Source organism: Tupaia chinensis, unplaced genomic scaffold, assembly GCF_000334495.1.
Source record: "Tupaia chinensis unplaced genomic scaffold, TupChi_1.0 Scaffold000047_1, whole genome shotgun sequence".
NCBI lineage: Eukaryota > Metazoa > Chordata > Mammalia > Scandentia > Tupaiidae > Tupaia > Tupaia belangeri.
Window position 1 is genome coordinate 7,325,081 of NW_006159505.1, and position 25,014 is coordinate 7,350,094.

A 25,014-nucleotide genomic window follows, 5' to 3' on the forward strand; every position below is an offset into this window, starting at 1 on the left:
CCGGGCAGGGTTCCCCGGGGGCTGGAGCCAGCCGCAGCACCTGGCTGTTGCCTGCCTGAACCCCAGCACTTCCTCCCCAAAGTCCCTGCACCACCGCTGAGCTGCTCCACGTTCCAGCTCCCAGCCTCCTCACTCCCAGCAGACAACCCAGCACAGCTCCAGAGGAAGCCTGTGTCCAAAGGCCTGTGCACACACACAAGTACATGCGTGTGCACAAACACGTTGCCCTGCCGGGAGAGTTCTCTGTAAGGCTGGCCCCTGACGACCACTGTGCACTTGTCTCCTGCCATAAATCTTTATTGAGCTCCTACTGCGTGCCAGGACATGGGCGTGCTGGGGCCTGGGTGTCTTTTAGAAAGGGTTCTGGGGAGGGCTCTGGGAGGGGGACAGTAACACTTAAAGGAGAGAAGAGACGTGTGGTACAAAGGGCTTGTGGCGGGCCCTGGCCTAGAGTATGCAGTAATGACCAGAGACCCGTGGGCCCAGGGAGGAGACATCCAGGTTGGGGCCAGGAAGGCCGAGCAGATGGGAGCCATAGCAGGGTGCTATCGGTTCAGTCAAGGATACATTAGGATAGGGGAGTGGGGGGGGGTCACGGGAAGCACGGGCTAGGACTGCACAAGGCCAACACTGGGGGAGGGCCGGAGGTCCTGAGCAGAGGCAGCTCTGAAGTGAAGCAGGGTTGCGGGGGGGAGTTGGGGTGGAGGTCAGGACTAGGTGGGAGGTAGAGAGACCAGGAGGCCAGAGGATTGGGAGGTTTGAAAACCATCAAGGGCTCTGAAAGGAGTTCTGGTGGGAGGAAAACTCAGACATTCAGAACCGAAGGAGGCTGGGAGGGGTAGGTTACAGGAGGTGAGGATGACCCCTGGTTTAAAGGAGGGGTTTCGGGAAAGGAGGTGAGAACAATCCTGCGACAGAAGTGCAGAGTAGGAGGAAGGCACACACCTGCAGAGCTGGGCCGGGCAGGGCGGGGCCAGGGCAGACACATCCTTGGCAACACCCGGTGGTATTCCAGTCTGGAGGTGAGAACCCTTCAGCCAGGAGGCAGAGGTAAGCATGAGGGCAACCTCGAGAACCCTGGCAGGAAGAGGTGGACAGTGGGAGTAGGAAGCGGGTACCAGAGTTTGTGACTAGGGCCACCCAGAACATGACCTTGTGCACTGATTCCAAGAGGACCAGTCCCCCAGAGCAGGGATCCCCTTCCCTGGCGTCCCACTGAGACCAGCGTGTATGGGTGCGAAGGTGCTGCCCGTGGAGCCTTCAGCTTCCAGCCTACATGGGGCCCCAGTTGGTGACATTAGATCCCCACAGAGAGGCTGGCCGCACGTTACCCAAGGAGCCCACGCTGTCAACGTGCCCCAGTGGGCAGCCTTCAGACCTGTGCTGAGTGAAAGCCAGTGAGCAGAGAGCCCCGCATGTATCACGATTTAAGCCGCCACCAACGAATACAGTGTCACCGGCACTGGCATGTGTTTGGAAATAGCTGGGAGGATAAACATCAGCTCTTTAAGACAGTTACCTGGGAGAGAGGGCACCCAGCAAGTCAAACGGGAATGTTTCTTCGCAATGTCTTCACCTCTGGGAAGACGTTTTCCTGGAATGCCAACCAGGACCCACAGTGCTGCACTCAGAGGGCAACCAGGGCAGCCCCAGAGATGCGGGGAGAGAATGCACCAGGCTATGGGTGCTGATAATGGGGGACAGGGAACCAGCCAGAGGCGGCTCTGGGATGCCCAGGAAGCTGATGGATATGCTGGGACATGTCCCCTAAGTGCTCCCCCAAGCACGTGGAGCTAACTGTCCAGGAGAGCTAGACCCTACCCAAGGAGACTCACCCGTGTACGCACGAGCCTCCATTCTCACACATGACCCAGTGCGAGCCCCATGGCCGCCCTGTGCTGTGGGACAGATCCGCACCCCTCCCCCCCCCATTAGGAGGGGACACGGACCTAGAGTCACCCAGTGGATGAGAGGTGCTTGTCGACCTGCAGTGTCCTGCTTTCAGAGAGGCCAATGTTTAGGAAGTGAACAACCCCAGGCAGACACAGAGCCTGGAGAGGAAACCAGCCAGAGGCAGCTCTGGGATGCCCAGGAAGCTGATGGATATGCTGGGACATGTCCCCTAAGTGCTCCCCCAAGCACGTGGAGCTAACTGTCCAGGAGAGCTAGACCCTACCCAAGGAGACTCACCCGTGTACGCACGAGCCTCCATTCTCACACATGACCCAGTGCGAGCCCCATGGCCGCCCTGTGCTGTGGGACAGATCCGCACCCCTCCCCCCCATTAGGAGGGGACACGGACCTAGAGTCACCCAGTGGATGAGAGGTGCTTGTCGACCTGCAGTGTCCTGCTTTCAGAGAGGCCAATGTTTAGGAAGTGAACAACCCCAGGCAGACACAGAGCCTGGAGAGGAGGACAGGGGAGGGGATGACAGTGAAACCAGGCAGGCAGAGGGCCTGGCAGCTAAGGAGAGAAGCAGACTATGCCAGGAAGCAGGGCAGCTCGCACCAAGGTCCTGGGGCAAGGAGGGGAGCAGTACATCCCGGCCCAGGGCAAAGTCAGTGCGGATGGAGAGGCAGTGGCTAGGGTGGGGCGTGGGCTGGACACCAGGGAACCTCGGCCATGGTGGGGCTGTGCTCTATCCTGAAGACAGCAGGGAGACCCCAAGGGTTCTCACCTGGGGCAGGGATGTGATGGTGTGATCCACTTAGGAGGTGCAAATGCTTCCTCTAACTACAGGGAGCAGAGGGCATTGGGGAGGACCCAGAGAAAAACTTGAGGTGGCCAGCATGAGGGGTGAGGAGTGCATGAGAGGAGAGGAGAGAGGACAGCCCTCCCCAGAGGCTTGGCCACCTGTTGAGTGAAGGGCTAGTTGGATGAATGTGTAGACACTGGGATGGGAACCCACAGAGCAGGGTGAGTGTAGACAAGGCAGAGGGACAACCCTTGTCCTGGGAGAGTAGGGACAGGGTGGGGATACTACCTGCCTCCAGAACGGGGGAAAGGAGGCGAGGACAGGGCTGAGTCCCCCCAGCAGCAGAGTCTGCTTGTATCTTTTCAGGGACCTGAGGAGGATGAGATGTGGGTGTGGGCACAGAGGTGAGGTTTGCTCGGCCACTAGGGGCACCACTAGGGCCCTGGGCGAAGGTGAGGGAACATGGGGGTGGCTGGGTCTATCCAGAGAGTGGCCAACAGCAGAGCCAGTATAGTTATCCTGGGACGGGGACGCTGCAGCCTCTGGTAGCTCCTGCCCACCTGCTGCCCCTGCCCAAGCCCGGGGTTTGGCCGAGGCTGTGGCGTGCTCACTGGCTCCTGGTACGAAGTGTTCTTCCTGCGTCCTCCTGGCTTCCGGGACTCCGTGGCTTGTCAGAGAGAAGCGGCGCATAAGCAGGCAACGGAGAACCAAATACAGGTGGGGCCTCGTGCCTGCCGCCAGCACAAACAGGGCTTCTCGGCTTCCAGCCTCTTTTTCCAGCCTGCCCTACATTCCCGCTCGCCTGCCCTGGGCAATAGCTGGTGGAAGAACCCTGGGCCAGAGCCTGGGGCTGCCCAGTTCGTTGGCACACAAAGCTGCCCCTGCCTAGCCTTAGTGGACGGGACCCTCCTGAAGCCCGACCAGTGGTCTGACTGTTGGCCAGCCGGGAGGCTCAAGCCCATCTATCCCAAGCCTGGGTCTCTTCCTCACTCTACCCACCTGCCAGGTGGCTGTAGAGAACTTCCCGGTTTCTGTGCATCTGTGCATCTGGGCCCCAATTCCCAGCTTCTCTTCCCAGGTAGGTGAGCCAAGAGACTCTGAGGCTGCCAGGAAGCCACTAACTGCCCACCCCCAACCTCTGTCCCCTCCCTGAAGTCCTCATGAATGTCTAATAGAGCAGCCTCAGCAAGGCACAGTGAAGCTGTGGGTGTGAACAGCTCCAGATAAATGTGGGCCCCACTTTGATGCTGGGGAGGGAAGAGGGGCAAGCACGCAGGAGAGTGAGGCCACACAGCACCAGCTTAAGGCATCTACAGGACACGACAGCGACCACGGCACACACCCCACAGGAGATCCAGGAAGACGTTCTGGTGCTGAGAGTAGAAACAAAGAGGGGGACTCGGGCTGGACCCCATCCATCAGTGGGCAGGGGCTGCCCTGGGTGACATACAGAAGGGCCTTTTCCCTGGTTTGGAGCTCTCTTAGAGGGACGCAGCCTGTGCTCCTGAGGGTGGCCGGCAAGGGCTAGTCAGGTACCAGGAAGGGTCTTCGGACACTGATTAGGCCCTTGGCTACTTGGCCATGCTGGACTGAGGACAGGGGAAGGGGCTCAAATTGTGCAGTAACCATGCCCACGATGGGGACTCTGTCTTTTGCTCAGAGTGCAAAGGAGGGTCTTCTGAACAAAGGAAAACGATCTCCCAGACTAGGGAAGCAAAAGCAAAAGTTATTCTAGCCATCCAGGTGAGGGGCTGTTCCTGGCCACTTGCGCATTTCCCCTGCTGGGCACCATGATTGAAAGGAAGCCCTGCCTCCCATTAGCAAGGCATGTTACACGGTCACCACGATTAGATTGGTCCAGTGTAGATATCAAAGTAGATTAAGGAAGGGACCAGCAGTTAGTGTAATGGCTATGTCACTGGACTCCCATGTAGTCGACCATGGTTCGCGTCCCGGACCCGGTGGCTTAAAACTCTCGCCGGGCGCATGTGCGTGCATGCCCAAGATCCCGAGAGGAGAATGGAGAAAGGATTATGGCATGGCCATCCCCCTCTTGGGAGTGATTTCTCACTTTCTGTCTCTCTGTCTCTCTCTCTGTCTTTCTGGCGAGCGCATGCGCCCTATAGCAAAAACCTCTCAAAAAAAAAAAAAAAAAAAGTAGATTAAGGAACTTAGCCTATAAAAAGGAGGTTCCTGAGACCAGCAGAAGGCATAATGATGACATAGCTGAATTCCCAAGCAGTCAACTGTAGTTTGAGTCCCAGACCCAGAAGCTTAAAACTCACACAGGGCACATGTACATGTATGCCCAAAATCCTGAGAGGAGAATGGAGAAAGGATTATGGCATGGCCATCCCCCTCTTGGGAGTGATTTCTCACTTTCTATCTCTCTGGCAAGCGCATGTGCCCTACAGCAAAATCTCTCAAAAAGTAAAAGGTCAAAGAAGGATGTTCCAATTCCATGGAGAAAGCAGATCATTCGGCAAACGGTGGGCATCAGTGGAGTAACCACTAAAAGTAAGTCTATACCTTGAGGTTAATCCCACATGAATCAAATATTTAAGGGCAAAGTACAAATCAAAAAAGTACTAGAAAAAAATTAAACTCCACATTGGAGTGGGGAAGGCCATTTTGGCCATGTACAGAATTAGAAGACATACAAGAAAAGATAAGTAGCTCTGATTCTCTGAAAAAGTAAAAAAAAAAAAAAATAAGTAAAACTTCAGTATGGCAAAACATGAAGACAATAATTGCCACAAACATACTCACAAGACAAACAGCACACGATGTAAAACTATACGTGATGCACATGTCCGAGGACACGTTTGCTTAACATGTAAAGATTCCTTACAAATCGATGAAATGCTGAAGGCCCGGCATGTGCATGCCAGCCCCTGGCCTCTGCTTCTCTGCCTAACACCCACTCTGAGGAAGGCGTGAGCAGTAAGCAGTGGGCTTAGGGAGCTTAAGCCCCTTCATCCCAGCTTTTGGGTCCCAGGTAAATGGCTAAGGCCTCATTTTGTTATTCAGCAACTATTTGGTAGATATCAATTTTATTCTACATGTATATACAAAGCACCTACTATGTGCCATATTCTGGAAGACTTGGGATACAGCAGTGATGGCATGATCCAGGGCTTGACTTTAGGAGCCACTAATTGGTAGTGAGGGTAACGGTAATAAGTCAGTATGCTAGGAGGGCGGCAAAGCATACTAGGGACATGAGATAAAGTGTTCAAGCTAAATGGGTCGGGAAAACCACCCCGGATACACAAAGCAGTGAAGGATGGTTATCCTTCATTGAGAAACCCACAGAGGAAGCAAGTGCAAAGGCCCTGGGGCAGGATCGAGATCACTGTGCTCAGGTTCTGAGTGAGGAGGTAAGGGAGGAGACGGCTCAGAAAGGAAACTGTAGAAGGAGGTTAGATTCAACTCCTGGTGCAATGGGAATTCACCAACTGAGAGGGAGACAACTCAGGTTGGAAGGGAAAGCTCACCCTGGCTGTTGTCTGGAGTGAGTTGGAAGGACAGACATGTTGGTTAGAGGCAATTGTGATCATCTAGGCAAGGGATGCCACTGGCCTGGGCCTGGGGTGCCAGAGGAAGTGGGAGGAGGGGTCGGGGTCAGGGTGTTTGCTCCAGAGAGCGACAGGATCTGCCTGTGATTGAAATATGGAGTGAGCACAGGGTGGCCCAGATAGTTGGTCATGAATCCACCACGTGAACACAGGTGTCATTTTCTGAGATGGGTGGGCAGGCTTGGGTGCAGGCTGGGGAGAATCTGAATGCTGCTGGCGATCTGCTGAGCTGAGATATCAGGAGACCCGCAGGCCTGGAGCCCTGGGAGAGCCAAGAGCTGGGGATGCTTGTACACCCTGGGGTCCATGGCCGGGTGTGGAAGGTGGGCAAGGTGGGCTGTGATGATGATCCTGAGACACGGCCCCGCTCTGATGTTTAGCCTGGGCCATGGCACCGGTGAGGGTGCTCCGAGGCCCCAGACATCCATCAGCTTGCAGGTGCTACCCCTGGTGAATGTGTCTATGGGGCATGTAGAAGGGTCTTTCCCCTGTTTAAGAGCTCTCTTGGAGAGATATAGCTTTTATTCCTGAAAGTGGTCAGCAAGAGCCAGCCAGGCACTGGCAGGTCCCAGGAAAGGTCTTATGGTGGTGGGGAGGGACACTGACTAGGCCCTTGACCACGCTGTAGTGAGGACCCATCTGAGACACAGAGTCACTGGCTAAGACAGAACCACCCAATGGTCTACAGCCTCTGAGCGGGCACACTCTCCAACAAAGTGCTGAATCACCAGCCTACCATGGATGCTAGTCCTGGGGCCAAGGCACAAGTGGCTGCCTCTCTGTGCCAAGACCACTGCCGGGCCTGGACACTACCCAGGCAGAGGGCCCTGGGAGACAGGCCTAACAGCTGGTGTGTTGGTGACCATGGGTCCCATCGTGGTGGTTCCTAGCTCCCCATTAGGAGAGGGTGCCTGGCACTCAGCATAGCCCCCTTCTGTGACCCTACAATCTGCCCCATCCCAGCAGCACCCCCTCCATGGCACATACAAACGGTCCAAGGAGATAGGCTCACACCCTTTTGCAGCTCAAGGAACAATGTGGTGGAAAGTGAAGAGAATCGCGCCAAAATATACCCACAGTAGCTTATGCATTCTCACACACAGAGTCCCCATGCATACACACACATGTGCTAACTCACTTCCTGCACCTCTGTGGAGGTGCAGTTCTCCTTCAGCCTCAGGTCGTATGAAACACACATGCAGTTGAATATGCACTCAAGAAATCACTAGTGAGATTGTCCTTTAGGGAGCTTCATGTTCTGTTCCCAGTGTCTTTGTGCATCAATTTACTCCTCACAACATCCTACTGAGGGAGGTACTACCATCATCCCCATTTTACAGATGGAGAAACTGAAAGTTCAGAGAGGCAAAGGGACTTTGCCTGAGGTCACCTAGCCAGGAAGCAGCAGAGGCAAGATTTGAACTCAGACAGCCCGCCTGTCTCTCCATGGACCCAGACCTGCTGCTGCACCCACATGTATGCACACTCACCCAAGGAGGTGGTGCCCTGCTATGGTGGGCCAGATTCTGGGGCCTTCTCTCTGGGGCCCTGGGTACCCTGGCCGGCTGGGGCAGAGAGTCCCTGCAAGAACGGCCGCCCTGGCAAAGCGCAGTAAAACCTCGGCTGCTAGAAACATGGTTGATTTTTCTCCAAGAGCTGAAGCACTAAAACAAAGTCATAAACACAATTACACCGTCTCCCGCCATAAATTACAACATTATGAAACACTGTGATCTATTTCCACTCATACCCAGCTCAGTCCGACCAGCCAGCCCCACAAGCCTTAACGAAAGGGTGATTTATGGGTGTTATTCCTGGTTCTTGCCGTGGGGGATGGGCCTTCCCAAGCCCTGAGGAGTCAGAGGCCCAGGCCAGAAGCAGGGCCCACAAGCCAACCTCCTGCTTGCCCCTGGCAGGCCAGCACCCTTCCTCTCGCCCTAAGCTGAGAGGTTCCCCAAGGGCTCTGGAGTCAGGCTTCTGAGCGATGGCACTGGCCCGCCATATTCACTCAACAATAACTAGGTCCTTCTGTGGGCTGTGCTTGGAGATACAGTGCAAAGGTAGGCAGAGGACCAGGGCTTACGAGCCCATTTCTGTTCTCTTTTTTGTTTCATTTCTTTTGTTTTTTGAAATTTGCCAGAGGGTGTATGCACTAGCCAGAGAGAGACAGAGAAAGGAAAAAAACGAGAAAGCACCCCTCACGGGGCATAGTCCTGCTGCAGCCCTTCGTTCACTTATCTCTCGTTAGGAGATTTCAGGAACAGGCACATACATGAGCAGCGTGGGTTTTTTGTTTGTTTGTTTGTTTGTTGAGAGGTTTTCGCTATAGGGCACGTGCGTTCGCTAGACAGAGAGGGACAGAGAGACAGAAAGCGAGAAATCACCCCCCAGGAGGGATGGTCACGCCGCAATCCCTTCTCCTCCATTCTCCTCTCAGGATCTTGGGCACGCACACATACGCGCCCGGCGTGAGTCTTAAGCCGGGACCCGAACCGTGGTTGACCACATGGAAGTCCAGCGACATAGCCACTATGCTAACTGCTGGTTCCCCGGGCAGCATGTTTTTCAAGCCACTGGGTCTAAGACTTGAACTACGCAGCTGGCCATGTGGGACCTTAACCACCAGGTCACAGGCTGGCCCTTCCAGGCTTAATTTTAGTAGGAGAAACAAGTAAGGAATAAGCCTTAAGTCACATGCCTAAGAGAAAGGAAAGATCAGCTCTGGGGTAGTTAAGGTCATGGCAGAGGGAGGGAAGTAGCCTCAGATCAGGGGACACTGGCGCAAGCAGGTGGGGGTATGACCTGGGAAAGCATCAAGAACAGCAGGAACAGGGGCCCTGAGGCAGGCCCAGACACCACGTGTGAGGAGCAGCAGAGGGGCCCACGCGAAGTGGAAGAGGAGACACAGGCGATGGATCTGAGGGCCTTAGGGTCCTCGAAAGGGACTTGATCTCCTGGAAGAGGGGTGGGAGCCTGGTAGGCAGTGATGTGACCTGGAAGTTCACCGTGCTGGGGACAGCAGTCAGCAGCCTCCTATAATAGTCCCAACAAGATGGAAGGGTGGTCTGGCCCAGGCTGGGGATGCGGAGGGATGGGAGAGCCCCACCCTGTGTCCAAGGACTGGAGGCCTCAACCTCATCACCTGGCAGCAGATAGGGTTGGCAGGCAGTGCGGGCTCCCCAACTTGGGCCATTCATGCCTGGCAGGCCTACGGCCTGGGGGCAAGGGAGGAAATGGACCCCACAGAGACCCACTGCCTACCCCCTCCTGCTGCCCCGTCCTTCTTTCTCCCTGGTTTATGTGGAGTGGGGAGTAGTAGCGCTGCCCTCTCCCAGAGATATGGAGGGGAGATACACGGTAGGTGCTTAATAAAGGTCCATTACAGCCCCCTCACCAGTCCCCAGCTCTGCCCAAACGCCTCCCTGTCCCTGCTAGCCCTGGATACCCGGTGTCCCACTTTCAGGGGCCCTGGGCACCTATTGCCAACCCTCATTTTCATCCTATGAAAAATAAGACCCTGCCCCAGGCACTGCAGGCTTCAGCACCTCACTGGGGGGAGCCTGATGCTAGGAGCCCAGGGGTGTGTTAGCTGCCCCTTAGGGGGGAGTGTTAGAGGCTCTGGGGGAAACTGAGGCCACAGGAAGAGTGAAGGATGGGCTTGAGGGAGTGGTCTGTGCCTTGGTGTGGCTTCTGTCAGCTTTTCCACCCAGGTCTCGTTTCCTCCTCCACAGAGTGGTGCGTAGACTGGAGTGAGCAGGGGCCAGTGTGCAGACATGCAGAATGAGCACAGCCTGGGCAGAGCTAGCTGGGCTCCAGGCTCCTGCCTGCCCTGCCCTGCTCTGTGCCCGGAGCCCCCTCCCCAGCTCTCTGAAGTTGGCACCAGGGCTGGCAGCCAGTTGCTCAGTACCAGGTATTAAACACTTGAACATTGCCCCTAAGAATGATTCAGGAACTGTGGGTTCCTCAGGGCAGACGGGAGGCCATCCCTAGAGAAGACCCTTCCCTCAGTTTAGACATTGGCCAACAAGGTCTCTGGAGGAGCCCCAAGCTGCTGACCCCCGGGGGCCTCCAGCTCAGCAGATTACAGGGTACCCTCCCCACAAAGCCCAGGCACTAGCGTGCCCAGCCCTTTTCAGCCAGCCAGTCCAACAGAGACAGCCCAAGGCATCCGTGAGTCCAGGACCCTTCTGGGTCCCAAGAGGGATCAAGGCCAGGCAGGTTCTGCAAAAATTTCCCTTGAAAGGCTCTTTTTCAAGATTTTCTTTTGAAAACAAATTCATAACCACATCAAACAGGAATCCCCGTTGCCCCGGGTTTGATCACAGCCGCCTGGGGCTCTCTAACTAGCTGTTATTCTAATTGCTTTCTTCTCTTCGAGGGCCGAGTAAGTCGTCTTATGGTTATTAATTTGGTGGGTCGAGGTAAGGCACAAAGGAGCTTTTGTTTTCTTTGCCCTTTTAATCACTATCAAATTGCAAATAATGGCAAGATCGAGATCCCCAAAACTGATCCACCCCAGTGGATCTCAGGGAATGCCAGCCCAGTACCCGGAGCAGGCTCTGCCCTCCTCTGGGCACCTGCCCGGACGAACGCACCTCCCTGGGACTGGGGTCCAGCCAATGCCACTCCCCGGGCTGACTGGGGTGCTCATCAGCTACTTCGGCACCGCTCCCATCACATTTACGATCAAGATAAAGGTAAACGTAGGTCCTCAGAGCTGCCGGGGAGGACCCAGGGCTAGACAACTTCAGGGAGGCTCTGTGAGAGACATGGTCTTCGGAGCTGTGCTCTGGGGCTAAAGTGGAGCCAGCCCTTCCTGCAGAACCCCAGTGACCAAGCGGCAGGGCCAGGGTGAGCCAACCCTGAGACCACCCCAACACCCCCACCCCAGAAGACTAGAATAGCCCACAAGAGCTTCTGCAAACCTTTCTCCCTCCAAACCACCCCACCCCTGAGCAAGGAAACTGAGACTCAGCAGGGAATCTGAATCCCTGAATCTGCTTAGGCCCCTAGGACAGACTGACCATGGCTCTGCCCCACGCCTCCCACTGGGGGACAGGGGCCAAGGCATGTCGGGCAGGAAGCACAAGACAGGATGGGGCCAGAGCCAGAACCAGAGCCAGAGCCAGAGCCAGAACCAATCATGAGCAGCAGACAGGTCTGGGTGTGGGGTGGGCCTGGGCACCAAAGTCAGCACTGAACTCTGGCAGGAAGGGCATGGCTCTGAGTTGGGGCTGTCCCTGCTGGCCTGGTCTAGGCCAAGAGGACTTAAAGGGCTTGGCCACCCACTAGTCACCGCTCGTCACCACGCCTGGCGGCTGCCTAGGCACCTGAAGCAGTCAAGACCTACTCTTTGGCTTGGGGCTAGGCTGGAGCTGGGCAGGCAGCCAGAGGACCTTGTGGGTGGCCAGGACAACCTGAAAGGACCCCGAAGGTGACCAGGTGGACCCAGAAGGTTTCCATGGGTGACACAGGTGGCCAGGAAGACCTTATAGGCAGCCAGGACAATCTGGGGGAACCCTGTGGGTGGCCAGAGGGACACCTCCAGGTGGCTGGGTAGATCTGGTAGAAACTGTGAGTAGGAGAACCTCGGAAGACCCTATAGGCACCTGGGGAGACCTAGAGGTCCCCTGGGAGGCTATGAAGGGAAACCATTTGGTAATGGACTCCCTGGTGTGGTTTTTCGCTCCTGTCCTCCCCAGGCCTGGCCCTACCCATGTGAGGAAGAGGTGGCAGCATGAGGTCCCACTTTGGAACAGCATTGGGACTCTGGCTGTGTCCTAACTCCCACCGGAGCCCTCTGCTTCCAGCAGCCTGGCTAATGGGAACATATTCCTGGGACCAGAGACCCTGATGAGCCCCTAAAAGCCCTAGTTTCCAAGGGCAGTAGCCAAGGGGACCAAGATCTGCTTGGAAATTGGCTGGAGCCAGGAGAGGGCTGTGTCGCTGGCCCAGGCAGCCTCAGGGACACTCTTCGGAGTTGACTCTGGTCCACCTCCCTCTGCTCCCTGACAGGAACTGAACCCGTCTTTACAGATGCTAGGGCTCTCTGCTGGCAGGAGCTGTCACCCTAAAGAGGTGCAGCACCGAGCCCCTTTTCCAGCCCTGCTCAGCAACCTCCACCCACCTGTAGCCCACCACCCTCCCGTTTCCTTTTTCCAAGAATGCCCTATAAAGGCCTCTATGCCCATTAGCACATGTGGGGCTTCGACAGATGTTCAAGTGCCGTAAAGTGAAAATTTATGAAACCGCAAACTTTCTTCTGTGTTGTATTTAGTGCTTTAATTGATGCCAAACCTATTGATAGCCATGCTGGGGCCAGTACGGTTACAGCATTAGGAAGTACCAGCCTCATTCAGTGCTACCAGCATGTGGGACTAGGGGCCCCAGAAGGAAAAACCTGGGCTTTGCTCCCAAAGACGAGCCTGGCTGCAGCTTCAACCTGCTCTACGTGCATAGATCAGGCCTCAGTTTCTCTGTGTGGACCCTGAAGTCTGGGTCACCCCTCCCCATGAGCCTCCTAGAGCATGAGCTGGTGATGGGGCAGAGTAGGCTGGCTCCGCCAGGTGGCAGAAGCTGCAGGGGTGTGGGGTGTAGGTGAGTGAGAGCAGACAGGCCCTGCCCGTCCTCAGGCTGGTCATCCTCCCCACAGCACTCCCAGGTCACCCACTATCCAGTCCCAGGTGGGTGCAAGAGGAGAGGTGGGAGGGGTGGTGGGGTGAGCAGTCTGGGGCACACACATCACGTACTGTACGTGCATATCCAGCTGCCAGCTCCTGCCCGCTGCCTGTCCTCTGGGCCATAAGACATCCAGTCCTGGGGCCCCAGTGGTTGACACTTGACTGAGTCATCTTTGTGGCTTTTATCAGAGCTATGCTTTTGCCTGAGGCGGCTCTGCTGTTTGCCCTTATCCTGCTGATCTGGCTGCTGCTCCCCTCCCCCCACCACTTCTAGTCTTTCCAGTGCTCCAGGTACATGGCGTGGGGAGGAGGGACGGGTCCCCCTTATTCTCCAACAGAGCGTAATCTGAGGGAATCACCCACCATCTGAGTCCTGTGTCCTCCAGATCCTGGCTCATGCAGGACCACCTCAGGTCCACTACTCACTGGCCAGACACCTCCTCTTGGCCCACCCTCCTAGAGGAAGAGAGGAAGGGCCCCCTGCCCTGTCCCTAAGGCTGTCTATCTGGTTTCAACCAGAACCCTGTTCTGTACTTTCCACCCCCAGGGCTGGGCCTCAGCCCACACCCCCACCATCACTCCTAGGAGCTCCCCCATCACCTGGCTTTCGATTCATCAGGGGCTTCTCTGTTGATGACACAGCCTGCACACAGGTTTCACCGAGCCCCTCCTTTGTACCCACCCTGTCATTCTCTTCCTGCCCTCCAGCATCAGAGCAGTCCCCCACACAGGCTTCTGCATAGCTGGCCAGAGAGCACACCTTTCAGCACCTGGCCCACGAGGATGGGAGTGCAGATGGGTCTGGGAAGATGATGAGATGAACCTAAGTGATAGGAGCCCTGCAAACTGCAAATCCCCCTGTAAGTGGACCCTCCCAGGCCTGGTGTTAGCTGTCTCTGCACCACCACTTGTGAGGCATCCCTGCTGAGCTCTGCCCCTTGGTATCTGGCTCCAACTCTCCTCCGGGAGACCCATCCCCAGCCTTGACCACCACCCAAAAGCCCCCCAAGCCTAGTCCCAAGAAGTCAAAAGCCATAGCAGAGCCAAATACTTCATGGTCTGGTCCCTGGTAAAGACCCTAAGGATCTGGCCAGAGACTGCAGAGAGGCATCAAGCCCTAGGTGAAGGTATGGGAGGAGAAGAGAGCTCCCCCACCCCCAAGTCTCCACATGCAGACATGCAGAGGGGCTCTGCACACAGGCCACAACCCCAGAGCCAGGCATAGACAGGGGTGCATGTGAGTGTGTCACCTGCACAGCACACATTCGCAGTGAAAGCTCGCACCTCCCCTGCCCCTAGGCCTCATCAAGCCCAGATCTTGAGGTCGTCTGCACACCTGGGCTGCCTCCCACCACCGACTCACCCCTGCTTTTGTCCCCACAGGTGACGCAGCTGGACCAGAGGCTGGGGCTCATCACGGACATGCTCCACCAGCTGCTGGCCCTGCACCATGGCGGGCCCCCGAGCAGTGGCCCCCCCAGTGGGGGTGGGCCCCAAGTAGCCCAGCCCTGCAGTGACAGCAGCAGCCCCATAAACCCCAAGCTCTTCCTGCCCAGCAACTCCCTGCCCACCTATGAGCAGCTGACCGTGCCCCGGAGGGGCCCTGATGAGGGGTCCTGATAGGGGCTTAAGGTTGGGAGGTGGGCCTGAGAGAGGAGGCCGAGGAGCACTGCTCCACCTAGCCCACCTCCCTTCTGGCAGGGGTCACCCATCTGCCACAGCCACCTCCTAAAGCCCCACTTTCCAAGCCCCGGACACCCGGGTCCTTGCCACCAGCAGACCCCAAGTTTGGGGCACTTCAAGGCTGCCTCTCCCCAACCCGTGGGTACTTGTGGGGGCCCCCTCTCAGGTCTGAGCCACCACCCCCAACACCCTGGCCCCCCACATCTGGTGAGGATATCAGTTGCATTGTGGCTGGGACATAGCAGCATGGGTTCAGGCTGCTCTCCCCAGGGCTGGGCATCCAGGAATGGCACATCCGGCCAGGAAAGAACACAGGCTGAGTACAGCCCTACCCTGGCTGGCCCAAGGGAGTTTCCTGGGAGAAGACAGAGGAACAGCCTGAAAAGGGTCTGTGGGTGCCTCCACTCCCGGCCTGGACTGCAGGACCCAGGCAGCACAGGGCAGGGCAGGCCCAGCCCACATCTACTAAAGAATGGCCCATGATAATTGCCTGTGAGCCGTTCTGAAGAGGAGGTTTCCCCCCAGTATCGCGCTGGGCATGGGCATACTTCCACCTCCTCACCCTGTCCACACAGCAGAACAGGCAGATGAAAAGGAATTGTCACGTCCCCTCAGCCAGGTGCTGAGCCCCAGCGGGGCTTCAAAGGTGTCACGGTTTCTACACAGGATAAAGGTTCCTTCTGGGCATTGCGTTACATAGAAATCGGAATGATTTGTGGTGATTTGGAATCTGTTTTAATGAGTTTCACAGTGTGATTTTGATCATTAATTGTGTAGACTTTCTTAATAAACATGGTGAATTACGGTTGGTCCTGGCACTCTTCTCACCTTGAGTCTTGGGAGTTCTATCAGATCTTCAGGACAATAGGGAGCTCAGCCTCTGCTAGCCCCTGCCCAGGGCATCTGGGCCCTGCTTCCCCCAGGTCCAGTCCTCTCCTCCACGGCCCTGCCTGGCGCCTGGGAAGATAGCCTGTCTCTCGTGGACAGAATCCTGCAATCCCTGTAGAGGCCACTAAACAGGAACCCCATGTCTAAGGACAGAAGAAAGGGCCGGGTTTCGGGCAGTTAAGGGGCTGCAGCCGTGGTCAGCTCTGAGTCCCTCTTGATCTGGGCTGGTGGTGTAGGGTTTCCCGCTGGAGTAGCCCTGGCCACACTGTGGTCATAGTGTGGCTGCTGTCACCCCCCAGCAGCCCCTGAGAACTGGGTCCTGGCCTAGTCAGGGCTACGGTGCTGAGGCAGCCATGTTTGGAGATATGCTGGGTCCTCTCCATCAACCCCGCCCACATCTGCTGCCCCTTGACCAAGATCCCTCAAGTCCCACCAAGAGAGAAGGGCCCACCCAGGCTCCCTCCAGGTCCCAGGGACTAGACTTCTGAAGCAGTAGGTGCAAGGAAGGGCCAGGGGCCCAGGGGCCTGCACCGGCTCCAGCCCACCCACCTCGAGGCCTCAGTTTCTCCATAGATAATGCAATACTCCCTCAGTGGTCCAGTCCTCTGAGCCGGAAGCATGTGCCAGGCGGGAGCTTCCCCACGTGCCCTGACCCTGTGCACTGCCTCGCCTTCTATGTGAGTCTCCCCACCTCCACTCCAGCCCGCGAATGGAAGCAGCGCCTCGGCTCACATTCGGACACACAGGCCAGAAAGGTGGGGTGTGGTCATGCCCTACACACCTCACAGCTTTGTGGTGGTTGTTCCTTCCTTCAAGACTGTGTCTCCATTCTGTCTCCTTCGGGAGCCTACTCCGAAATCCCAAGCTGATGGGGATGGGGGCATCTGAGATTCAGGGAAAGCGCTGTCCCAGGTCTGCTGGAGGCAGCAGGTGACTGTAGGGATGGGGGCCTGGTTTCCCTGCGAAGTGGTGAAGGAGGGCCCTGTTGGAGGAGAAGTCCTGGGTCCCACTTGACACCAAGCCACTGGGCCGGTACATCCTAGGGATTCCAAACCATGGGACCTTGACGTCTGGCCTGATGGGCACTGATCATTCAGAGTGGGGCAAAAGGGCTGGGGGCCTCCTGGGCTTCCCCTGCCTGCACCCATGGGGGAGGGGTGCAGAACCACAATTACTGGGAGGCAGGGGCTGTTGTTCCCTTGTTGGGTAAATATTTGTAGAAACCCTGGGCTGCGTCTGGCTAGAAAGTGGGGCCCTCCACAGCGCCCTAGGCCCCCCGGCCTGGCCACCCTGGGGACCGAGGCCCGCAGCCCACCCCAAGCTGGGGGGGGGTGGCCCGTCGGGACAAGGCGCAGCCCCCTAGGCCCGCAGCCTGCCCCAAGCTGGGGTGGGGTGGCCCGTCGGGACAAGGCGCAGCCCCTGCACCCAGTCCAGCTTTGTTGTCCAGATTATCGACTGCCACAAAGTGCCCGAGCGCTTCGCTCCTGGATGGGCCATTGCAGCCCTCTCGGGTGTGAAATGCAATTTACCTGAAATAAAGCCCAATTATGGAATTAGCTAATTAAAGCCGCAGTGGAGGCTGGACCGGGCTGGCTGGGTGCTCAATGCCCGCCCGGTGCCCGCGGTCTGAGGGAACAGATGGTGCCCCGGCAGCCGCGCCGGCCGCATTCCTTCACTCTGTCCCCCGATGACTGACCTAGACAGCACACGACCATCTGGTGCGTGACACGTCCTGTGGGCCCCGGACAATGGCCCGGCAGACCTCTCCGTGAGGGGCCGTTGCCCGGGCAACCGTGGCATGTGCAGCCCAGGCCCATTCACGGCCCCTCCCTCGTCCCCTTTCTTCGGGCCTTTGTGGCCTCTGCTGGGCTGCCTGGCTGCGCGGGGCTGACAACATCCCTGAGTATTTGTCTGCAGAGCCCAGCCTTTGTCTCCAAATTGGACTCCCTTATGGAGGTCCTCAATGTCCAGTGGGTGCCAGGAGCATCTGCCGGGGGTGTCCAGGGAGGGAGCTGCTCCTGCACCCACCTCTTCTGCCCTTCTCCTCCCCACCACCACAGTGCACCGTCAGCTGCCACCTCATGAGTTCTGGGCATTGCAAACCTGAGGTTGCTCCGTTGTTGGGCTGGGGGGCTCAGAAGAGGCTAGGGTAGGACAAGCACCTGCAGATACTTCTCCCACCGCCTCCCTGCCTGGTCCAAGGAGTGTGGGGAGCAGCTGGGGGTAGGGAGGGAGTGATGGAGATACGTATGCTCTGGGCCAAGGCCAGGCATACAGTAGGAGCTTACTAAAGACGACCAGACAAACCATCTAGGTGGGTGATGCTGAGCTCTACCTACACCCTTGCCTAGCCTGTTTCACCCCTCAGAGCTCTTTCCCAGCCCCTCGTGCATCCACTCTCACCTCTTCAGGCCCCCTCCCCGCAGAGCCAGAGCAAGCAGTCTAAGCCCAAAGCTGGCTGCTCTCTGCCCTGCTCCCAAGCCAGCTCTGGCTCCCTGCTGCAAGCTGGCCGGTGAGGCCCTGTGGGCTGCAGCCCTGCGTGGTTGCCCAGCTAGGCCGATCCCTCCCCCAGCTCCTCCCCACCCCTTTTTGCCCAGCCCCAAGCTCCCAGCAAGCACAGACCCCTCCTACTCAGGACCTCCTTCTTCAAGCACTGTCTTGGCAAGCAGTCCACCATGGGGCTGGGGGTTGGGGGAGATCAGGAGCCGTGCCCACCAGCCTGCCACTGGAGGGAGGGGGAGGAGGGACTGTGCTCAGACTTTTGGCCCCAAGGGGAGGCTGGAGCCAGGAGCACCAGGCACAGGCTGGGCCTGCCGAGCGCTCTAGAGTGCCTGCTAAATCAAGAAGTAAGACAAAGGTTTGGGAAGAGGCTACTCAGCACTGCAGGAGTGGCAGAGACGCCTGGACAGGCCAGGTGCCACCGGGCAGAGCCGTCTGATAGATACCCAGGGGAGGGGGTCCCCATGCTGTGCCCTTTAGGAAGGTGTTTAGACCGGGGACAGCCAGACAGCTAGGGCAGGGGCAGGGCATGGAAAACCCCACACAGCAGCATCCTCCCTGGGATCTGCTGGGTCACCTGCGGGCATCGTCCCTGATTCAGAGGGCCTTTCCTGGCTAAGCAGGAACCTGCCTTTCCCAACCCTCCTGGCTCCATCCCAGGGTTGCCCTCTGGGCTCCTGGGACCCCCAGGGTGGGCAGTTCACAGACTGTGAAGGGGATCCCAGCCCCTACCCACCAGCCCGACTTGCTTCTAATTCCCTTCTATGGCTCAGGAGGACAAGTGAGTAGGGGAACTCAAACCTGGGGCGGGAGCCTTGGCATCCCCCACCTTTTCTGTCCCTCAGCCACAGTGGGTCCCCATCAAACTCAGCCATGGTCTCGGGCAACCAGGCCAAGAGCGTGCTTGGGGCACCCAGAGCAGAACAGAGCTTCGGTTTCCATTGACTGCCAAGGGCAGGGCCAGGGCTGGAGCCGGACCGGGGCCCTTTGGCAGTTGACAGCTCCCACTCAGACCTCACTGACCCCATTGTGCAGCGGAGCCTCGGCAGGCCGGCCACACGGGCCCTCGCAGGCAGGCGGCGCAGAGCCCACTCGCCAGTGCACGCTGACCTCACGGGCCAGCTGCTGTTTTTTCACCTGCTCAGGCAGGGAATCTCCTTCGGCTCCCACAAGCTAGGCCTGGGCAAAAGGTCGGCTAGGGGCTTCTTGGCACAGGACAGAGATATTCGCCTGAGAAGGGTCTTCCCTAAAGATGGGGTCCTGGTCAGACAAGAAGGAGAGACAAGGGGCCACCCTCATCCCAAGGGTTCTGAGGCCAGGTGTGTGGCATAGCATGGGGGCTGCTCCTGCACCCACCTCTTCTGTCCATTCTCCCCTCTCCCACAGCCTGCCCCAGATGCCACTAACCCTTCTTTCTCGGCAGGTCCTTCTGTGACCTCCTTGCCCTCCCTTCAGCATCCCTGTGAGCTACCCGGGAGTGCCAGGGAGGCTGCCAGAATCCTCCCTGCACCCCCTATGGCCCAAGGCACCTGAGTGGGGTGAAGGTAGAAGAGGTGGACAGCCCGGCCTCTGGCAGCCCTATCAGACACCATGCCATGCTCAACACTCTCTCCACTCCTCTTCCCTTCAGTCCCCACCCCCAGCCTACACCCTAGTACCTGCTCTGTGGCACCCAGAGCAGACCTAAGTCCCAAGCTCAGCCCCACTTGCCACGTGTTCCCAAGCTGGGGTATCATACATGTCCCAGCAGTGGCTCCTTGACCCAAGAAGAAAAGAGCTGAGCCCAGAGATGGCCTCGGACAGGCTCAGCAGACTCCATCCCGATGCCCTGAGAGGGGGGCATCATGTTCTAGCTCTTCCTACTTCCTCATGTGGGTCCAGGTTACAGGGCAGGGCAGTCAGATCAAGGTGAAAACGTGTCACCTCAGCACCACAGTGGCTCCCACCTGCCCATGACTTCAGGAAGCCCCCGCCACCTCCTCTCTCCACACAGCCCCTTTCCACCCTGCTCGGTGAAATTCTCCAAGGCTTCAGACTGCGGGAAGCCAGGGATCTTTCTGAGGCATGGCAGCCTGCAACATCAAAGCCAGAGGCGTGACTGCCTGGAGCCAGTCAGGGAACTGCCACATCCCCCTGCCAGGCCTGTACCCAGGGACAGTGACAGCCACAAAACAATGACGAGATGCTGGCCAGGGTGCTCTAGGTTAAGAAGGAGACAGAGCAGAAAGGCCTCAGAGCTCCTGGGTCCTCCTCACTCAGTACGGATGGGGAACCTGAGGCCCGGCAGTACCAGACCCAGGCCTGGGACCAATGCAGCACTTGTTTGCGTGACTTCAAACTGGAAAGGCCTCGGAGAAGCAATGGGTCTCCCAATGGCAAAGCAATGGATTTGTGGACCAGGAAGCCAGAGGGCAGAGAGGGATGGAGTGGCCAAAACAAAGAGATGGCCTTCCCAGGTCTCAGACCTGGAGGGGGCAGATCTGGGAGGAAAGATGTAGAAAATTCCCAGGCAACCTGAGCACCGCAACTCTGCTGGCACATTAGGAGTGAGAAACCACAAAGCACTGTAGCTACCTGATGTAGTGGCCCCCAGGTGGTCCACAGGACATGCCCACTGGTTCCAAGAAGGCTGCCAGTGCACCTGCCACAGAGGGAAAATTTCAAACTTCTCAGTTGGATCCTCAAAAAACTCTGTTTTAGCCTGGCTACTGATGTGATTTGCCAAATCTCTCAGAATTTCTTTTGTTTGATTCTATACAGCAGACACACACACATACACACACACATGCATGCACTAGATGCACCTCCACTGTGAATGTGGAGGAAGGTAGTGGAAGAAGAAGCTAGAGGGACCAGCAGTTAGCGTAATGGCTAGGTCACTGAATGCCCATGTAGTTGACTGTGGTGCCAGTCCCAGACCCAGTGACTTAAACTCACACCGGGTGCATGTGCGTGTGTCCCCAAGATCCCAAGAGGGGAATGGAGGAGAAGGGATTGCAGCGTGGCCATCATCCCAGGAGGAGATTTCTCGCTTTATGTCTCTCCATCTCTCTCTGTCTCTCTGGTGAGCACACGCGCTCTGTAGCAAAACCCTCTCCCAAAAAAAAGCAGCAGCAGCTAGAAGCCAGGGAGTTCCTTGTACTGTTCTGGGCTTGACCGCTCTCTCACTGTGTGCCTTTGGGCAGGGCCCCTAATGTCCTGGGCTTTGCCTGGTCATTCTAGCCCCAACTTCACAGGGCTGAGGGCAGGCCAGTGAGAAGAGAAGACAGTGCAAAATAGAAGCCTCAGTGCCAATGACACACTTGCTGTCTCAGGGGCAAAACGTGGCGACTTCAGCCCAGCAGTGCAGCTTTACATGCAGCTTTAGCACAAAAGGAGTCTGGGAGAAAGGAGGCTCAGCAGCAAGTAGGCACTGAATAGGGCGTCACTCGGCATAGCTGCTGGGCAGGACCTGGCCCAGTATAGGTGCCCCGTGGGGCAAGGGCCTCAAACTACATCCATTTGGCCCAGAATACCCCAGAAAGGCCAGGACCTATAGAGAATAGTAACATGGTCAGGCTGAGATGCTCCAGTGTCAGAAGTCCCCCAGGACAGGGACCAGCAGTTAGCACAATGGCTATGTTGCTGGACTCCCATATAGTCAATCGCGGCTCAAGTCCCAGACCCAGTGGCTTAAACTCGTGTCGGGCGCGTATGCGTGTGTGCCCAAGATCCTGAGAGGAGAATGGAGGAGAAGGGATTGGCATGGCCATCCCCACTGGGGGGTGATTTCTCATTTTCTATCTCTCTGTCTCTCTCTGTCTTTCTGGCAAGCGCACACGCCCTATAGTAAAAACCTCTCCAAAAAAATTAAAAAAAAAAAAAGTCTCCCAGGACAGGCATAGGCAGAAAACTCACCCCAGCTGGACCTTTGGCCCACACCTGAGGAGGCCCAACCCGCATACCCTCCGCAAGAATACAGGAGGGACAGGCCAGAGACAGATCAGCCAGGCTCAGAAAGAGGCTCAGCCGTAGGCCAAGGCACCCCAAGATACTTGTGGGGGCTGGACATGCACAGGCTCTGAGCACTGATACATGGAGCCTGGGTACCCCAAGGATCCCAGCAGAGGCCCAGAGAGCTGGGCCCTTACACTACCCAGGGATGGGGAGGAGGCCTGAGAGAGAGGCTTTCTAAAGAGGGGCTGTCAGGATGGTGGTTAATGTCATTAAGTAATTTCAAAGGGTCTTAATCAAATCCCCTCTCCTGTCTGCAGGATCCTGTCAAAGGACTTTGGAGAGGAGAAGGCGCTAGCAGACAATCAACCCGGGTCTTCCACTTGACTGGCTGGCCTGCAGCGTGGGGGCCTGCAGGCTCCTGCTCTGTTTTAACCCTAGTTTTGACCCAAAGCCAGTCCAGTCTCCCTGGTGGTGTCTGGGGAAAACCAGCACTGCCCAATTCGGGGAGCAGGAGCCACCCCATGGAGTGTCAGCGGGAAGAGAACTCCGTCCCACTGCTCCAGGAGGAGGCCTCAGCATCCTCACCAAACCCTCGACACAGGTGCTGAGAATCACCATAAACAGGAGGGAAAACTGAGGCACAAATGAGCCTCGAGATGGGGAAATTCTTTTTTTTTTTTTTTTTTTTGAGAACTTTTTGCTATAGGGCGCGTGCGCTTGCCAGAGAGAGAGAGACATAGAGACAGAAAGCTAGAAATCACCCCCCAGAGGGGATGGTCACGCCGCAATCCCTTCTCCTCCATTCTCCTCTGGGATCTTAGGCACGCACGCACACGTGCCCGGCGTGAGTTTTAAGTCACCGGGTCCGGGACGCAAACTGCGGTCAACTACGTGGGAGTCCAGCGACATAGCCATTACGCTAACTGCTGGTTCCCGAGATGGGGAAATTCTGAAGTGTGAATGTCTGACCTGTAAACCTGAGCCAGGTCAAGTGCCCTGCACCTTCTCTGTGCCTCAGGTTTCCTATTTATTAAATGTGCTTGAGTCCACATCCTGCCACACAGGACTGAGGTGAGCTGTGAGCAAGGCAATGCGACCCATGTAGAAGGTGCTTCCTGAATGTTCCATGGTACCTCCTCAAGCCCACAGTTCCCCAGCAGTCCCATCAGGGTCTTCACGCCCCATCCATGCTCTGTATCTTCCTTGGATTTCTCATTCAAGGTACAAATAAAACTTTCCTTTACGTGTTCCCAAACACTCTGAAGTCCACAGACTAGAAAGGGCAGGGCCCATCATTCTTGCCACCACCACCCATCTCTCTCCCCTGGAGGGTGGAGTTGGGGGTTGAAGGTTAATTTGAAGCGGCTCAGTTCTCTCATTTTTGTTTTGTTTTGCTAGAGAATAAGCGCACTCACCAGAGAAAGACAGAGAGGGAGAGGAGAAAGCACCCCCTATGGGGAATGGTCATGCCAAAATGGTCCTCCCTTCTCCTCCATCTCTCTCCTCTGGGGATTCTGGCCACGCAGCTGCCCATGTCCAGTGTGCTTCTCAGGCTGCCGGGTCCTGGACTCAAACCACACAACTGGCCATGAGGAATCCAGCTGCCTTAGCCACCAGGCACAGAGCCAGCCAGCAGCTCTGATTTGTAACGTAGGCGAACACCGAGGGCTTGAACCCAGCAGATGGAGGCCTGTGATCTGAAACAGTCAGCACTGGCGTTCCCACTCGCAGTTGTCTGCATGGACCTTCCTGCCTCCTGACCTCCTGCATGGAGTTTCTCAGCTGCAGGGGCCATAACTGTGTTCAGATGTGCATTTACAGATAGACGTTCATGTATTCCCAGGGTACTGCCATTGGGGGTTGAGCTAGAGACCACACCCTCACACACTCCCCAAAAGCCAAGGTTGCCTTCCTGCAGCTGTGCCTCATGGCCCCATTGAGCGGACTAGCCCTGATAATCCGGAAAGATCTTTCAGCCACACATGGAAAGGTCCTGACTATCAGAAGACGCCTCTTCGTGGGACTCTAGGTCTGGCCACCCTCGGACTCCAACTGGCTACTAGTACTGATTTCTACCCCAGGAGCTATGTGGGCACATGCAGATGGGCACCTGTGGTTGGGACACGTGAACAAATGAATGAGCAGATCAGCTGGAAACACCCCTCATAAAGGGGCTTCTGCTGCTCCTCCCTGGAGAAATGTCTTTGACTGGGTTGAAGGAGCTGGTGGGCAGCCAGGGAAGCTGGAATCCTCCTAACCTCACCCTGCCCTAGCCATGTGCAAGGAATGAGGGCTTTCTGCTTGAACCTTCACCATGTGCCTGGCCATCAAGCTGGACATTACCCAGAAGCAGGTTCCTGTCCAAGCACACACAGTTATCAGGGCCTGTCAGACCCCAGACTCAGAGCTTGTTACCACCAGGAAGCCCCGGTGTCTCTGCGAAAGGAATTCAGAGAGTGTCATTCCATATATGCCTCCAGCCTCACTCATGGCTTCAAACTGAGGGCAGTAACCTGGAGACTGACACCAAGACCTACCATCACCTCTTCTGAGACAGTCGTTTTGTTTTGTTGTGCTGTTTTGTTTTGCTGGAGGGAGTATGCACTCACCAAAAAGAGACAGAGAGAAAGAGGAGAAAGCATTCCCCCAGTGGTCACACCACAATCCCTTTTTTTTTTTTTTAGAGGCTTTTGCTATAGGGCACGTGTGCTCGCCAGACAGACAGAGAGAGACAGAGAGACAGAAAGCGAGAAATCACCTCCCAGCGGGGATGGCCACGCTGCAATCCCTTCTCCTCCATTCTCCTCTCGGGATCTTGGGCACGCACGCACACGCGTCCGGTGTGAGCTTAAGCCACCGGGTCCAGGACTCGAACCGCGGTCGACTACGTGGGAGTCCAGCGACATAGCCATTACGCTAACTGCTGGTCCCCACAATCCCTTCATTATCTCTCCCTCCTTCCAGGATCTTGGGCTCACACACACACATGCACCTAGCATGTTTTTCAAGCTGCCGAGGCTGGGACTCAAACCACACAGTTAGCCATGTGGAATA

At 56.8% G+C, this 25,014-nt stretch overlaps 1 protein-coding gene across 1 annotated transcript in view; it reads left to right on the top strand.

Annotated features, from left to right (window-relative positions):
* KCNQ1 (potassium voltage-gated channel subfamily Q member 1) overlaps nt 1-15,455 on the top strand; it is a 378,985-nt gene extending 363,530 nt beyond the window's left edge. Inside the window, exon 18 of the mRNA XM_006141164.1 lies at nt 14,338-15,455. Within this exon, the coding sequence (XP_006141226.1) occupies nt 14,338-14,574 (237 nt within the window). The 3' untranslated portion in view covers nt 14,575-15,455. The remainder of the gene's footprint in view (nt 1-14,337) is intronic.
* The last annotated feature ends 9,559 nt before the right edge of the window (nt 15,456-25,014 follow it).